Genomic DNA, 17,447 nt, shown 5'->3' on the forward strand with positions numbered 1-17,447 from the left:
AATGCCTCAAAAACTCAGGTAATCAAACTTTCTTTATCTTTAAGTCAGAAAAAAGGCCAAAAAAGGTAGTAAATCTGTGGTATTCTTATTTTTACATCAGAAAAATTCACTATTATGAATGGTAGGAACCAAATGTAAGACTCTCAAGGCAGAAATTAAAAAAGAAGAAACTCAGTCCATCAAAAATCTAAACGCAGAAATTGAAGAGCAGAATTAAAAAGTGTTTCTGAGCATTCAAGACAAAATAAACAGAGAATAAAGAGAGACGCACGAAGGCAATCAAGGCAGCGTGGACACACCTGAGCAACAAGACACAGAGCAACCAAATCTGATAATCAGACACAGGAAAGTAAACGCAAGGCACATGAGACAAAACACAACGATGTACAACAGGTAGGAACATAAAACAGAAACACATAACACAACAATGAAGACTACTCAAGAAGATACAAGCAGCAATGAGGAAATGTGGAATAAACTAAAGCACAGATTTATAAATACAAGCTGTGACTCCATAAGTCAAAATTTCAGGTTACTAACTCAACATTTTAAAGTCAGGTGTCTCAGAATTTCAACTTACACAAACTTGAAGCTGGGCATCTGCCCATGAGCTTGGTTGGTTCACAGCAGTTCAAAACTTTGTAAAGTAAAGTTTATTTATAAATTACCTTTCACAAGCAGGGGTATTGGGTCACTTGGGTCAAGAAGAGAAAAAAACAAAAACAATAAAACAGGTAAATGAGCAAGGTCATGAAGAAGGTCCGACTCAGATTATTCAAATGCCTGTCTGAATAGAAATGCCTTTAACAGTTTTTTTAAAAGCTACCTCTGAAGCAATAAAATGCCGAAATGAGGGCAACTCAGAGTTTTGAAGCCACCGCTCAAAAGGCCTGATGTCCATGTGTTTTAAAGCGAGTATGAGGCGCCAGCAGAAATCTCTGCTCTGAAGACCTCAGGGACCAGTTAGAAGAGGTAGTATGTCAATTAAAGTTCAGAAATACACTAGAGCCCATTGCCATTCAAAGCTTTAAACGTTAAGACAAGACAGGTAAATATGGAGCTGCAATATTCCAAGTGAGAAAAAAAGAATCAACACTTGCCTTAAAAATAACACTGAAGTCCTCCTTATATATGAAAAACTGAGGAATGAGTCAGCTTAAAGAAGAGGAGAGTCAGTCTAAAGACAGAACTGTCCAGGATAATGATGCAAGCTAGATTTAAGGAGCCTAGAGAGCAAAGCATTGTTTTCACTATCTGGAGCAATGATGATCTCTGCGTTGTCAGAATTTAACTGTAGGGAATTAGCATTTAACAAAGACTTGATGGCAGTCATGAGGTATCTGAATAAGAAAGCCTAGAAAGCTACCCTCAAAGAAGGGTAGTTTCAGTCAAGTGCAGTTCATGAAAACCTGACTGAAATGAGAAAAAAATCATACAAGCTACTCAGCTACAGCCCTGGTCCTGGTCTAGTATAATTTCTGGGCAAGGAAAGGTTAGATTTTTTCTTTTTAGCAGGGATTGAACAATAGGATTCTTGAAGTAGGGCTAATTTATCAAAACAACCACACAAAGGCCCAGTGTATGAAAAACATCGTGATGGTTTCATTTTGCCTGTGAGTTTAGTGATACTTGCCGATGTTACAGGAAAAAAAAAAATCTAGATTCACAGAAAATTAATGTAAATTTCTTGTTTTTGAACTAAGAATCCAGAACAAAAACATGTCCAGTTTACTTTGAAGTATAAGCAGGTGACAAATTAAAGTAAAAAAAACAAAAAAACAAACTGTGTCCTGTTGTCAAGTCTCCATCTCTATTGTACAGAATTAACTCCTTTATTTAAAGGAGGCAAGTGGAGTCAGTCAGAAAAATGTCCTCACATTATAGCAGATGTACAAAGGGGAGGTAGAAATAAACTTAAAACTCAAGGACCCACATATGGACAGCTATAACCACGAGTGGGACTCAAATAGGTACACTAAAACTAAGAAGGTCTGAGAAGATAAACATAAAAAACAACCAGGAACAACTGCTGAGAGAATATAAAACTCAAAATACCTCAAACACAAGAGTTCTAAATACAAAACTCAAACCCAAGCACAAATCCCCAGGATTCATGACAGATTTAGCATTGCCTGCATTAACTGCTAACCACTAAACAGCACCTGGGTTCTAGTGAGTGTTGAATATAAGGCTGGCTGGCCTGCAGAAATCAAGGATGCACTATTGCAATATTCCTGTTCTTGCTCATTCAGTTCTCCTGCCGACCTCTGCCCTCACAAGCTATCAGATCCACCAGAAGGCAACTTTGTACATGACCTAACAGATCCTTCACTTTTATCACCCTGAAGTCCTTCAAACCAACATCAATCTGCAAGATCGCTTCATGGAACTGGGCTGATAAAGAGACATGTTCTGTTCTGTAATTTTATGAGAGATTACAGATTCCAAAGAAGCAATAGATAATATTTTCACTGTTTTATCCCCGCAAACCAACCATTTACAGTCAAATGACATATAATTTCCCTCCATATTTCTCTTAGTTTCAGGTTTCCTTATACCCCCCACCCCCCTACCTCCAGATGTTGTGAAATTCTTAACATTGCAGAGATATGGTATGTTAAAATTATGAGCTTCTATGTTGTTCATGCCTTTCACAGCTTCTGAGCTGGATTGCAGGTTTCACTGAGCTTGAGAACACCTGTTAGAGGTGTAATTACACAGCACCTATACAAGGAAACGGCACCAATCGCTGTTACCCATAAACATGTTGCAGATGGCATGTAATAAATGATGAGCTGTTCAAAATGCCTTAAATGATCTGAATGACAGTGTGTCGTCATCATCACATTCTGTTCTTGTTTTAAATCTGTCTCCTATTGTCTGCAGTTGTTTTGGTGTAACACAGTCAAAACCCTCTAAAGTAGAACTTTAGTCATACAAACCAGTATATACATCAGCGTATACGATTAACTTTGTAGCAGTACTGATTGTGCCTTTCTAGATGCTTAAAGTGCTTAAAAAATGAAAACATACTTTCTTGCAGTATTATGTTTAAAGGTTATGTTTGAAGGTTTTCTCAATTTCACAGCTTTTACAGCCCATGTGTGAATGGCTTGTAATGTAAGTTTAAAAAGAAAGCCCTAACTTTCTATGAAAATTCAAATGATGTGACGTTTGTGCTCAATCCAGAGCTCATTTTGTGTCTTCTGCTAACGTAATCACAATGCAGTACATCTCTTAAGCACTTATCACAACAAAGACCCACAACATGTACTCCACATTAGGGCAAAAAATAAAACGGGATTTGACTTTAGGTGGTAGTTTTGTGTTGATAATGTAAACAGGTGTACCAGCTAACTGCCAGCCTGGATTATGAACAACATGAACTGGTGAAGTAATGCTAGGTCCAGCATAAGTGAAAAACAACAGTCAACATCAGCAGGGCATTTGATGCAAAGCTTTGTTTGTTTGATCAAAAACAACCCTGAGATTTCTTTCTTTGTACTGATGGCACACTTTGCATTTTTAACAGACGCACATTTAAAGTATTCACAGTCACAAGTTGGATTGTTAGTACAATCCATGTAGTAGAATGCCGACTTTCAAGGATAGCTAATACAGGAATGTGCAGGCTTGCGCCCCTCATTTCTTCTATGAAAACAGGAAAAACAGTTGCAGCGGTTTACTGAAACATGTGCAAACACTCATGGAAATACAGTTTATAAGGAAAACAGAGTTTGTACAGTTCTATGTCCAAGAATCATTGTCTAGACCTCTTGAAGGATATCTCAAAGCATCTTTCTTGCCATTGGCACCCACTGTTAGAGTTCTCCATACATACTGACATCATTTTACCCAGAGATGTTACTGTGTAAGTGCATCCCAGTACATGGCAAACTAAAAAGCTTTGAGGGCACATTTTACCAGTAACATTTAAAAAGTACCTTCCTGAGCTCTGCTTGGATTGCTCTGAGATCTGAGCAAACAATGTCTAATAGCATCCAGCGCCGTCTTGCTTTGTAGTGACATTTAGAAAAATCTGTTTTGATTGATGGCTTCAATACTTTCAGCCAGACACTACATCAGCTGCAGATAACAGTTATTTTTGGCTTCACAGGAAAAGGTGAGCTGTTGATATGAATGATCAAAATGAATGTTTGAGCATGTAGCAAGCTGTGTCATTCCAGCAGTAGCACTAATCTGCAAGCTAAGCAGTTTATCCATGTAAGACACCTCATTTTTTTTCCACATTTGGTGAAGTTCTCACATCAGACATCCCCTCTCCTAATGACTGTCGGTCAAAGAAGCAAATATTAACAGGACTCAACAGGAACAGTCTGTGCCGTCAGATGTTAACATCAACTTACATAGTGTGAGCTTGTAATTTTGAAATTAATCCAGCAACCAAAAGCATACTCTGGCAATGAATTACCTTCAACGTCATGCCTTTGAGCATGAAAGCTCTGGGACTCTTGCATCATCAAGTGCCTCTATTATTAATTAATAAAGACACCAAATTTACTAAATGGACTCCATTGAGGTTTTTCACTAATCTGAGGAGACTGGAGCTTGAGGCAAAGTTCACATCAATAAAGACACAGATATAATATCATCTGGAGAAGCACTTACATGCATACTTATGTACACACACAGACTGCTGTGTGTGTACATACAGTCTTTCTAGAGAAGATGAGAGAGACTGGAGAAATTACTGCAATGCAACAGAGAACAGAGCAGTTATTATTCTCAGTGTGGATGTCATGTGGATTTTATCATTTCCAAAATTAGCTGTATAAAGAGAGACTACCTCAATATAAGCATGGATGAGAATGCTGATCTGAAGGTCACCTACTGTATGCTTTCAGTGGTGGGCAGCAGCATGATGTGGTTTTATTACTATTCAGCACAAGTTGAAGACTGATAAGAAGCTTCTGAAGAACACAAAATGCAAACTGCAGGTTTTTAAAAGCTGGCTGCACAGATTCAGAAAAACAGAGAAGTGTGCTGTCAGCAGAGGGATGTCCAATAGTTATATAAAAGACACTGGTAATTGTGCATTAAGCAGCAAAATACATCAAGCTTGAAGAAGTTTCCAATGAAATGAAATGAAACACAGGCTTAAGGGGCAGAGCCACTAACAAACGTCTCAGAATGAAATCATGAGCTTTATTAAAACACCTTTGCACATTTGTGATTATCCTGCCCACTCACTGCAAAATATACACATTTAGGAATTTCAGAGTGTGCAGGATGATGTAGACCGAAAGGTCATATTTTAATGTATATTACATTCAATAGCTGAGAGCCCACAGCTCCCTCTGAAGCCTTCTTTCCTCATTTGTGCCTGGAGCCGAAGGTTAACCAAACCAAAAACTGAAGGGGCTCATCTATGTTTTTCCTCATCCAGTAAAGGAATGTTTGTGCAAGATTTCACAGGTAATATTTACTAAGATACTTTAGGCTGAAATTACATGTTAGCAGTAAATCATAGATTTGAAGCAAAAAGAAATGTTCTAACCGGACATAATGCCTGTTAAAGGTTTCACCGAAAACTGCTTCAAGAGTTTCATTCGATTTAAACGCCGACTCCTTCAAGCTATAACTTTAAAACAGCTGAAGCTGTTGGTATCATCTCATCCATTAATGTGCTTCTTTCTTGTGCTGCATTAACTTATGAACTCTGTTTGAAATGTGGTAATAACCATGGCAAAAATTTGCTCTTGTTCTTTAAGTGTAAAGAGTAACTCAAGGCACAGCTAAAGTATTGTAAAAACGTCTGACAGGCATCATCATTAACATGGATCTATGTTTTTTAATGAGCTTTTTCTTCACAAGAAGCACTTTCTGGGCTCCCCACCCCCCTAATTTCTCTTAAGTTGCTGTATATTTTTCACACAGACACAGAGATTGACTTGTTGTGATGGCAGATCTGTTTTAAAATGAAGAGGACAGCAATTTGCCTCCCACTGTGACAAACCTGGTAATTCAGAAATGTGCAAATTGCATGGATCATAGCCAAGGCTGAGTCACTGTCACTCATGCGAGATGGTCACATGTCCTTGAGAACAAACTGTGCGAATGCAGAAAATATTTAGAAAATAAATGGCAACCTAGTAATTTGATTTAGTCTCGGTCTGTCTCTCTGTCAACATATATTTATGTATGTATATATAATCACAGGCTACTTTATTAAGTATGCCTAATCAATTGCTTTAACACAAATATCAAGTAGCGAATATCTAATCACATGGTGGCAAATCATAGCACTTCAGCATGTATATATGATGTCAGAATGAGTAAGAAAAATGATTTAGGTGACTTTAATCTGAGTGTCAAATTCTGCTGTCACATTTGGATGGTAGGGTCAGAACTGAATGTCAAAGGCATGACAGCATGGATCGATCCCACCGTGCATCCACGGGCTTTTCTTGGTACACCTTGGGACTGTTAGTACCGCTTGAGCATCATTTAAACACCACAGCCTACCTGAGTATTGCTGCAGATCATGTCCATCCCTGTATGACCACAGTGCACCCATCCAGCAGGATAACACAGCAGCAACCAGATTGCAAATCCAGTAGAGCACCTGAGTGATGTGTTGGAATGGAAGATGGTCACAGTTTTTAAGGGTTAGCTAAAACAGAAAAATGATTGAAGTAAAGGGCCTAAAGTCATGGATACACACACATTATTTAAAAAGCTTTTTAAAAAGTACAATTAAGTACACTGAGTTCAATGAGTTGTTTTGTTTTTTAGCTTCCTATGTTGTTTGACTCTTTTAAGCTCAGTTATCCCGTTTTCATGGCTCCCAAATCCAGTATGTATATATTCCACTGACACAGGCTGCAGGCTGTGCCGGCTACGTGGCATGATCCAAGCATCAGGATCATGTAGCAAACAGTGCTGCTGGCATGCTGGCCCTGATGGCTGTCTCCACAGCAGAAGCAGATTACTTCATTAGAAGCCCTCTGTATGAGACCTGCCTGTCCTAATGGCTTACATCTCCTCTGTGCTGTTTCAGAGCAGAAAATATGCCTGTGCAACAAAAGCAAGCATTTTTAATCATCTAAAAGATGTGTATTTAACACATGAAACCACCCTTTTTACCATCACTCTGGTTGGTAGGATTTAAAATCTCCATTCAGAGTTGGCTGAAGGAATTTGGCTCTGGGTTTTTTTTCTCTCTCCAGCAGAAGATTTCACATCCAGTATAAAACAGCTGACTGGCTGCAGACTTTTGACAGCACAAACTCACGGGAGGTTCACAAAGATTATCAAATGAGCTGCAACTGTTGCTGTTTGGAGGTTGCATTGCATCACTGAGGTGAAATGAGTCATGTTCTGTCATCCTGCAAATATTGCCCACACATTAGTCAATACACTGACGCAACAGAGTAGAAATATTTTTTTATTTGCAGTCGATTTTCTGCAGGAAAAGCTGTTCCTGGGGAGAGAAAGCTTGAAAAGAAAACACAGGAGACTCATTCCCTTAGTAGTGGAGGATGATTTTATCTACTAGTTCCAGAGTATATTTGGGAAGTACCAGGAAAACCAGGAGTACCTCATGCTCTAAAGTCTCTTAAGGTTTACCTCTGTGAGTGCCCCACTTACACTACCTTTCACATTCACACCTTCCCATTTATTTTATTTTAAAATAAAATAAATTCCAAACCTGTGAGGAAAGAAGCTCTAAATGGTACCTTGCAGTCATACTGTCATACTTCTCACCTTTCATAATTACAGGACCCCTATTGGTTGGATGGGTGGCAACACAGGAGCCAATCCTGGAGCGGGCAAACTGTATCACATGCCTTTTTGTTTTTAATGATCGAGAGAGTGCCTTTAAAATGTTTTCGTGTGTGTCCGGCCCATACAGAGAGCAAAGAGGTAGAAGGTTTAGACAGCTCAGATAACCAGTGTGCAGAGAGCCCCCTCCCCTTTCCCAAGACAGCTGCTGGAACAAGAGGCCACAACTTCAACACCTTTTGCAGGTAAGGGCCAATAATAACCCCTGGAGTTCATGATTCTGGAGTGGTCGCTTGTAGTCTCATCTGCCTTGTCTTTGTTAGAAAAGTGAGGTTGTCCAACTTTTAGAAGCCATCTGTCTTTTTGAGAACAACAGATGTAATTAAGCAGCTCTCCACGCATCGATCCAAGAGAACATCTCAAGCTTTTGGCTGTTTGAATTGTCGAGTTCAGTTGCTTTATTTGATATTCTGATATTCAGAAGTGACATCTTATTTCTCTCGTTAATCTCTGAAAAGCTCTATTACAGCATGTCCTCAATCCTCTCCATTGTCTTGGCATCAGAAAGTTAAATAAAAGCGCTCTCTTTGTTCCAAGTGCATTGTCTTCTCAAGGATTTCCATATCTATCAGTTACATGAAAAATTGCCTTAAAAAAGACAAAAAAAACCTCCCAAAAATAATAAAATTCTTATAAGACTCTCGTCGCATTGAAATAATAGACTTTTCCTCCAGAAGTTCAGCCTACAAACACTCTGAATATTGTTAACTGCCTTTTCCCCCAGGAAGCACAAAGAAACAACAGAAAATGGCACGTGTTGGGCGACCGTCGCTTTCCCTGATGCGCACAGGATTCCTGTTAGCAGCTGTTTTATTACCAGGTGAGAGTTTTCATAAATTTCATCTATGATATTAGGAAATATTTCATCGGGAATTTAATGAGCAGAGGAACCATTTACATCAGTTTTTGTTTTTTTGTTTTTTTAATTTTGAGATTTAAGATACAACATTTTTAAATTAGACCAGTGAAGGTGAACTAGATGCCCTCTAAACTCCTAAAGCTTGATGTCATCTACTTTATTACATACTGAACGTCTGACACATGTAGTTCCTTTGCTCAAAGATGTCACACAACTAAAAGACCAACAGTACAATGCTCTTTTAACATCAGCATATCAATAACTATTTATCACACCGACAGTCTATTGACGTATATAACGATACTTTTACTTTTGATACTGTAAGTATGTTTTGGTTTAAATAAATTACATTTTCCGATTTCCTCTGTGTCTTTACTTCAATTAAAGACCTGAGTACTGATTTTTTTTTCTCATTATTTTTGGTTTAAACAAAAATACTTTAGAAGCATTTTGACCTGGTAGTGTAGTCCAACCCCGGGCACGTTAATCTCTGCCACAGAGTCATAAGAACACCATTACCCTTCTCTCTTTAGCAGTAAAATGGCTTGTCATGATGATGCCCTTTAGTACTACAAAACCTTTCTGCGGTCATAAAAAACACATCTATCACTGCCTCCCCTTTGGAAGATTTTCCACATTAATAGATGAAAGTTTCAGGGATAATCAGCTGACTTGGCTGTTTTCTTGTAGTTGTAAACCTCAGCAGGAGCAGAAGAGACCCGGAGACGTCCTTCCCCTCCCACCAGACATTTTTACAGTGTATCTGTAATTAGTTTGTGTGAGGCCTGACTTTGTAGTTTTACAGGTAAACTTTAAGAAGGCCCCCAGTACCTGCATTAATTTCACTGGGCTGGTTCAAAGATATACGATACAAGTTAGGGGCTGGGTGGGGGCTTGGTGTTGGGGGGGGGGGGGGGGGGGGGGATTTAATCTGCAGGATGTTGCCTGGCGCTCCAGCACCTGCCGTGTTTCACCCGGGGGCTTATTAGTGGGTCAGCGTTTTCCCTGATGTTGTGGTAAAGCGGAACATCTGTTCCTAATCAGTGAACGTCTCTGCTGCTGCTAATGTGGCTGCTGCTTGTGTTTTACAGATTTTCTGGGGGCCGTTCCAGTGGAGCAGCACAAGCAGGAGGAAGGTGAGGACGTATGATGTGGCAACGTGGGGCAAAACAACCTCATCAACCTAAAAACCAACTGCAGAAACCTTAAACGCTGCTATTTATAGGGAGATAAATGCTCCACGTAGCTACCTTTTCTTTCCATTCTGCCAATTAGCACCAAATAACTCACATGTTGGTTCACAGTAAAACACAAAGTCTGAGGAGATCTAGTTTGGAGCTAAAACAATTAGTCAACAGAAACAGGATTGTGATAATGGATTAAAGTAAGAAGCTAAAGTGCTCTATGAGAACTACGTCAGCCTATGATACACGATAATTACCAAGAGATTAAGAGATTAATCTACTTATAATAGAAATAGTTGGGCCAATTAACCTGATTTAACAACAATAGGATGCAATTCACACATTTAAATTAAATATAAAAGAGCTTCTAGGCTATCTTATGGAGGTGCAGCCAGTCACAGCAGCAGCCTTCTATAGGGATGCATTTCTGGTGGCTGTAAAAGCCAGCCCATGCTTTCCCAGATTAAAGCTTCAGTGTGAAGTTCAAGCAGTAGAAAAAGTTTGGTTTGCTTTAAACTTAACACAGCTTATATATATAATACGATAAAAATGCTTCACCTGGTCTGTACCAGTGGAAAGGGACCTGCTCACTGTTAGTTGTGTGATGGCCTATAAAGTAGCATATATAATTACGTTCTATAGGAACATAATTAAAATTAGGGAAGGTCCTGCTAATATATTCTGCCCTGTTGGGGCATTGGCATCTCTGTGGGTCTCCTGTGCTGTCTGGCACCGGGACACTGAGTGCATTCTTTGGTACTTGGACAGCACCTTAATCCAAAGACAGACGTTTATAACGATGGTTTCAGAAATAATAACTGTGTTTAGTGTATTTTAAACTTTTGGAGCTTTTAAACACAATCACTGTCACTGTGTTGTTCTTGAAATGACTATTTAAAACAAAGTGTGAAAAAGCTCTGCCCACTCTCTGCACAATAGATTCACAGCTCAAGCTCTCCTTCACCTACAGCTGAGGGGAGCAGGGTGATCTCTCTTTGTCACCCATCTATGGACTCTGCCTCTTAACTATAACAAACTGCATCCTTTGCTGCCAACAGGATTTACCGTTCCAATTATAGATGCAGTTTAATGAAGGTCAACAGTCAGTTCATCAGACTTTTGTGCACTGTGTCCTCTGCAAATACAGATTTGGCGTTTTTATTTTACATTAAACATTCCTGTGGCTCTAGTTTGATATCAATGAGTTCTGCTGTCCAGTAATTGGTTTATAACATCTCCACAGGACCTAAAGTCTCTAATTCAGCCTACTTAACAAACAAAACTGTCTATATATATCTATATACATTGATAGATATATAGATATATATCTATCTATACATATATATATATATACACATATATATCTATACATACTATACATATATAGATATATATATCTATACCTATGTATATGTGTGTGTGTGTGTGTGTGTTAATAATTAAAAAAAAAAATCTTCATAATAAGCAGTAAATGATATATATATGATATATATAGTATAACTACAGTCCTGTGTGTTTTCTCTTTTTCCTTCCCTTCAGTGGCCGCTGTGTCTGATGATGTGAAAGCCGAGGCAATGACCAGCCTAAAAAAGCTGGTTCGTGACAGAAGGAACGTCCCCGTCGTGGCTGTGCCCCAGTTCAACCGCGTGCCTGACTTCTGGGGATGGTACAAATACTTCATGGACAGCCACAACCAGGAGGGAGTGAGTGGAGCTTGTTTCACATTAATTATTCAGATTCTCCCAGTCACGATTATGAAACTGTGCTTGTTTTCCCTTTAAAAATTGAGGCAACAATTTGCGTCACTACTCTGCACTTTGAGGAGAGCTTTTCTCTCCTTTTTAAAATTAAATATGCCACGTTTAATGCAGGAAACAGAAAGGTTCAGCCACCTTTTAAGTTTTAACAGATTCCTTATTTATGCAGTTCAGAGAACTAAATTTGCCCAGATATTTTTATAGAACAGTTTTTAAATAAGCTGTTAACCTCTTAATGTGTTCAGTGTGTATTACCCGTGAAAGCTCTGTGGATTACACAAAAGTGAAAAAGTAACTGTTTTTCTCAACAGAGGATTTGTGCAAATTTATCTTTGGAGTTCCTCTTTGTTTTACTTTTAATTCAATTCAATTCAATTCAATTTTATTTATATAGCGCCAAATCACAACAAAAGTCGCCTCAAGGCGCTTCATAGATACAGAGAAAAACCCAACAATCATATGACCCCCTATGAGCAAGCACTTTGGCGACAGTGGGAAGGAAAAACTCCCTTTTAACAGGAAGAAACCTCCGGCAGAACCAGGCTCAGGGAGGGGCGGCCATCTGCTGCGACCGGTTGGGGTGAGAGAAGGAAGACAGGATAAAAGACATGCTGTGGAAGAGAGACAGAGGTTAATAACAGATATGATTTAACACAGAGAGGTCTGTTAATACATAGAGAGCGAGAAAGGTGACTGGAAAGGAAAAACTCAATGCATCATGGGAATCCCCCGGCAGCCTACATCTATTGCAGCATAACTTACTCTCTATGGCCTCTGCATCATTTGATTTGATTTGATTTTTGGATGGTTAACTTGTTTTTCCCCTTTCCAAATATCTTCAGGTTGAGGACCTGGATCGTCTGTATGTGGCCTACCTGCAGAACAAGCACAGGTCAGAGGAGGGGCCGACTTTTAACCACTACCTCAACCACCTCAGCGAAATCTACAAGACCTGTGCCGAGTCTGAAGATCCGGAGTGCATCGCCGAGTTAACTAGCAAACCAAAGGCGGCTGTGGCGATGCCTGCCCCCATCAAGTCTGCTGATGTCAGGCTATGCAACCCCTATACTGACCCCTACTGCATGTTCCCTGTTACCAGCAAATCTGCAGCCCCTGAGCCACCTTCAGCTCCGGCCAAAGTGCCAGCGCCTATCTATACTCCGGTGCCAATGAAGAGCCAAACTGGTTTCTACTACTACGCTTCTGTCCTGGAGCCCTTCCTGGGTGCTGAGCAGAGGGCTGAATTGCTCAGAATCTGCCAACCTGAAGATGTAGAGTGTCTGCAGTATCACCTGAGAGCAGCCTATGGGTACCGTCCAGCCCAAGGTCCAGCTCCATCTTATGCTGCCCTCAAATGCAACCCAAAGGATCCCTACTGCATGGCTTCCCTGGTCCAGAAATCTCCTACTGGCTTCTACCACTTGATGCAACCCGCTCCTCTGGCTGCTAAAGAGCAACACTGCAACCCCCTGTTTGATGCAAGCTGCAACCCCCTGACTGCTACCAGGCTGGCCAGCCTGACCAAGCCTGTGGTGGAGTACGCCCCCATAAATCAGCCTGCACATCCTGCTGCTCCTCTGTCCTGCGACCCTCGCTACGACCCATACTGCATACTGGCAGCTGCTGCCGCTCTGCGCAAGCCGCCTCCACAGCTACCAGAGCACCAGGTCTGAATCTGAAGTCCTGTAAACAGGCTTGAATTTTTCTGTCATTTCATCTAATCTAGTGTAATCCTTCTGACTGAATAATTCTTTAATTCATCTTTTCTTTAACATTTGGTCTGTTTAATAATGTAGTAAAATGATATTGATGTTGAATAATGCTTTCATGGTCTGCTTTGCATCTGTTCTGATCCAAAAACATATGAATCAATCAATCAATCAATCAATCAACCAGGTACGCTACAAACTTGGTGTCCGTGGCAAGACCAAGGAGGGCTACGACTGCTATGTGCATTATGACAGAGACTGCATCCCAGTCGAGAGTAGTCGTGAGGCTAAGGCTGACGTCATGGCTCCAGCCAAGCTCTTCTGCCATCCATTTGACCCCAACTGTCACAAGTTTGCTCCACCCTCTGCTGCCAAGGCCATGAAATCAAGTGAGGATGGCATAATCCTGCCTGATCCAGACTGCGATCCTGAATACGACTACAACTGCCGCCTGCGTCGTGCTAAGCCCGCCGCCGCAGCCGCCGCTGCAGATGAGCCGGCCAAGGAGGCTGCTGGTCCACAGCTTGCTGTTCCACGCTTCGAAGATTTCCTCAGGGGCGTCATGAACCAGTACAAATAGATTTTAAAATAAATCAGTCTCAGAACCAACACCTGCCAGGCAATGCAGCTCACTCTGCAGTCTCTAATTTTCCTCGACCACAACCTTCGACAGAAACCTGAAGGCCTCACAAAGCTTCAGATCAATCATAAAACAATGCAGCTTTTAAATAATCCATCTCACTCTCTCAAACAAGGTGAAGGCTTCCTAGTTTTAGTCTGGTCTTATAAAGTAGGAACAAGAAAAGAGTGCCATGCCACGTATAGCATCGTGTGTTATGTTTGTATGTTTGTCGAAAAGGTGTTTGTATAGATGTGTGGTAGAGTTAGGTTACTTTGAATTTAAATTAGTGGGCAGGATTTTCTCTCTGTTGTACATTCCCTTTTACCTGAGAGTATTTAAAGTTAGTTTCAGTGGTTTTCTGTAACTTTGATCCTCACGGAGCTTCATTTGTTTAGATTTTGTAAAGTTCTAAATAAAGAAAAAAAATCCCTTGAATTTAATTTCTAGATAATTGTTGTTTACACTGCGGTCACAGACACATCTGCTTGGCAGCTAAACATAGAAAAAGAGAAGAAGCAAAACACAGAGTCAATCTATTCCAAATACTGTGATGCTTACTCCGTGATTATACACATCATTTCCGTGCATCAGTCCCCAGCTGTTGCAGTGAACATGCAGGGGTGTATTGTGCCAGCTGGCAAACAGTGTTAGGCTTTCACCGGTTTGTGCCTATTATAGAAACAGCTTATTATATGTGCAACAATAAGCTGTTTATTTCCAAATACAATTACCATAAATATATATTATAAATATAAATATAAATATATATTTTGAAAGGTAGTAAGCAACCCTGCAAGACCCCTGATGAATGTCTTTGAGGTTAAAGGCAGTGTTTTTCTTTTCATTTTGCTTCTATTGTCAGAGAAACACGAATGCAAACAGAAAATGATGAGGCTAATCATGGCAAACCCTTCCACTTACCTGTGACACCCATAGTATAAAAACTAGCTGCACCTGAGCTAGCTGTCATGGATGGAGTTAATGAAGCTAACTGCCAACATTGTTTCTTAGTTTGGGCAAGTAGAATATCCATAATATGTCTGAGTTAATCACAAATGCCCTGTTTTTCTTACAGGAAAGGTAAGTCCTTTAAAATGCTAGCATTCTGCTAATGCATGAAGATGATGGGCCAGGTAACAATTTAGGCCTGGACATGCTCACATGATGGAACCCAATTCCAAACAACAGCTAAAACAGACATTGTTAAGTATCATTAAATCAGAGGTGGGTGAAGGTGTTTGCTGCTAGAAATTCTTCAGTTCATTCAAGTCCAAATTGCACAAGCTCTGAATGAGCTCATGCTGCGGTGACATCCCATAAACTTACAGAAATATAATTAGCAATGATTAAAACCTAGTGACTGCTTTAAGGTTAGGCTTACCCCACAAAATATATGTTTTTAGGTTACAGCTCCATGGTGACCAATTCATTCATCTGAAGTGCAACCTGCTGTGTAGCTGGAAGTCCAGAGTATGGAGCTAAAAGCTTAAAGGACCAATTATGCCAATAATGCTACTTAATGCATTAGTGCATGGATGTCATATTCATTTTAGATTGCCCACTTTTGTGTTCTGGACCAGTGAAACCCTCCTTTCTGCCAGTGTAAAGAAGTTTAACTCTGCATTTCACTCGCTGGGCCCACGTCCTTAGTTGAGGTTTGACAGCGTTTTAGTAGATAGAGGTGAATGGTTTGGACATGAATTGAGCTGCGGTTTGGGGAAGGCCTCAAAGGGGACTGGTGGTGGCTCCCGGGCTTGGCAGATCCCCATGTACTAAATAGAAGTGAAGAAGTTAATGAATTGAAAAGGGGAGGAAGGGTGGGGCACGTAAACAAGAACGGACAGCTTGTAGAGCTGGGGGAACTTATATAGATGAGAACCGAAAGGAGCATGTTAAGTTCTCATGGTCCGAACTCATGGTCCCGCTCCCGAAATTCAGATACTTTATCTCCAATTAATCTGTTAGAGATCTAAATATATGAAAAAAGTGCAATTTCAACAGCATATTTAAAGAAAAATTGATGTAGTAAATAACAAATCTGTCAGCACAACTCTTTGGGTTTAAATTATAAGAAATAAATGTGTCAAATATTGTGTGTCCTGTAATTATAAAACAGAAAGTTTTTGTTAATTAATAGAAAATGTCCTATTTTTAATTGTTTATTTTAGTGGGGACAAACTGTTCGAAGAATCAAAACACATTTCTATGTGTCTAACTGTTGTGTCATTTAATTAGTTATCTTTTACTATATTACTTTGGTGTAGTATGAATGACCTCGGGGGAGGTCTCTATCAGCAGGAAAAACTTTAAAATCTATGAAAATACAATACTGGAGTCTTTACCGTGCTGATTCTGGACCCCTAATCAGATAAATCTTGATGGTACACATGATTTGAGATATTTCAAAGATTTCTAAACTGGATGTCACGTCATTTGTTCAGTTTATCACTAGACATGTAAAGAATCTCAGTGTGATCAAGTAATGAGAAACAGGAAATGAAACTGCTAGTGTAGTTGTTTTACGATTGGTTATTCTGGCAATATTAATCAATGCAGGCTTTCTAGCTTGTACGCAGCTGCAAACTGGCATTTTTGCTGTTACTGTACAAACCCCCACATTCATTGTAAATCAAGCATATCCTAACTCAGGAGGTCTGGGAGACTCCTGCAACTTCTTGAGTTTCTGTTTTCAGGTTTTATAAAGTTTTCAATGTTTTGAGCACAATTTAATCCCCAGAAGAAGACAAATGTTAGCAGTTGCTTATCTCGTTCTATTTTAAATAGAGTTTGTGTGCCTGTGCTTGTCTGGTTGTAACAGGGCTGTTGAGTTTTAAAATCTGCAATTTTTTTCCCTACATTTTTATTAAATAATAGCTGTACATAAAAAGTAATATGTGTACTTCAGCACATAGATGGGTTCATACAGCTCTCTCCACACATAACAGAATCAGAGAGTCTACCAGCTGATCACAACAAAAATGAGACCCAACATTCACTTTGGATGATGAATGAAGGCATTTTTCTCAATCTTTATTTAAGAGGTGGTTGGTGCTGTTTTTCACTCAAAACCTGAAACTCCACATTTCAGAAATGGTTTGCAGCTGTCAGATACAAGGACTGCTTTTCAATAACAAACGTTTCAGCAGCTGAAGCACAAAACAGTCACCTGGAGCAGGCAAACGCTGTTGGTGATGACAGCTTTAAAGGCAGACAATACACGGCTGGGTCCTGTAATGACTACCTGCATGCAACATGTGTGCAAGAAAGCGCTGCGTGTTGCTAATTGTAGCTGTTGTCCTGTAAAGTTTGGATTTGTGCTGAGCTCTTGTGCTTGTGCTGCATCAGACCAGCGTGGTTTACCCTGCTGTGTCTGTGAGTTCAAAGGGTCTTACTTTCTTAAGTGTAGTGAAGGACCGAAGGTTTTACATTGTAGTGCAAGTCCTTTAAATGAATACTGCTTTATTTCTGTACAGAACTTTTTCATTTTAATATACAATAAACAATGTGTGC

The 17,447-nt window shown here is 39.9% G+C and overlaps 1 protein-coding gene across 1 annotated transcript; it reads left to right on the forward strand.

Moving 5' to 3' along the window:
* Positions 1 to 7,927: 7,927 nt before the first annotated feature.
* On the forward strand, positions 7,928 to 14,340 carry and2 (actinodin2). The gene is made up of 6 exons (XM_006792411.3): positions 7,928 to 7,991; positions 8,531 to 8,626; positions 9,757 to 9,801; positions 11,389 to 11,552; positions 12,449 to 13,273; positions 13,503 to 14,340. The coding sequence occupies exons 2-6, from the start codon at positions 8,554 to 8,556 to the stop codon at positions 13,893 to 13,895; spliced, it is 1,500 nt and encodes a 499-aa protein (XP_006792474.3). The 5' UTR covers positions 7,928 to 7,991; positions 8,531 to 8,553; the 3' UTR covers positions 13,896 to 14,340.
* The last annotated feature ends 3,107 nt before the right edge of the window (positions 14,341 to 17,447 follow it).

Source organism: Neolamprologus brichardi, chromosome 18, assembly GCF_056152115.1.
Source record: "Neolamprologus brichardi isolate AB-2024 chromosome 18, ASM5615211v1, whole genome shotgun sequence".
NCBI classification, from domain to species: Eukaryota; Metazoa; Chordata; class Actinopteri; order Cichliformes; family Cichlidae; genus Neolamprologus; species Neolamprologus brichardi.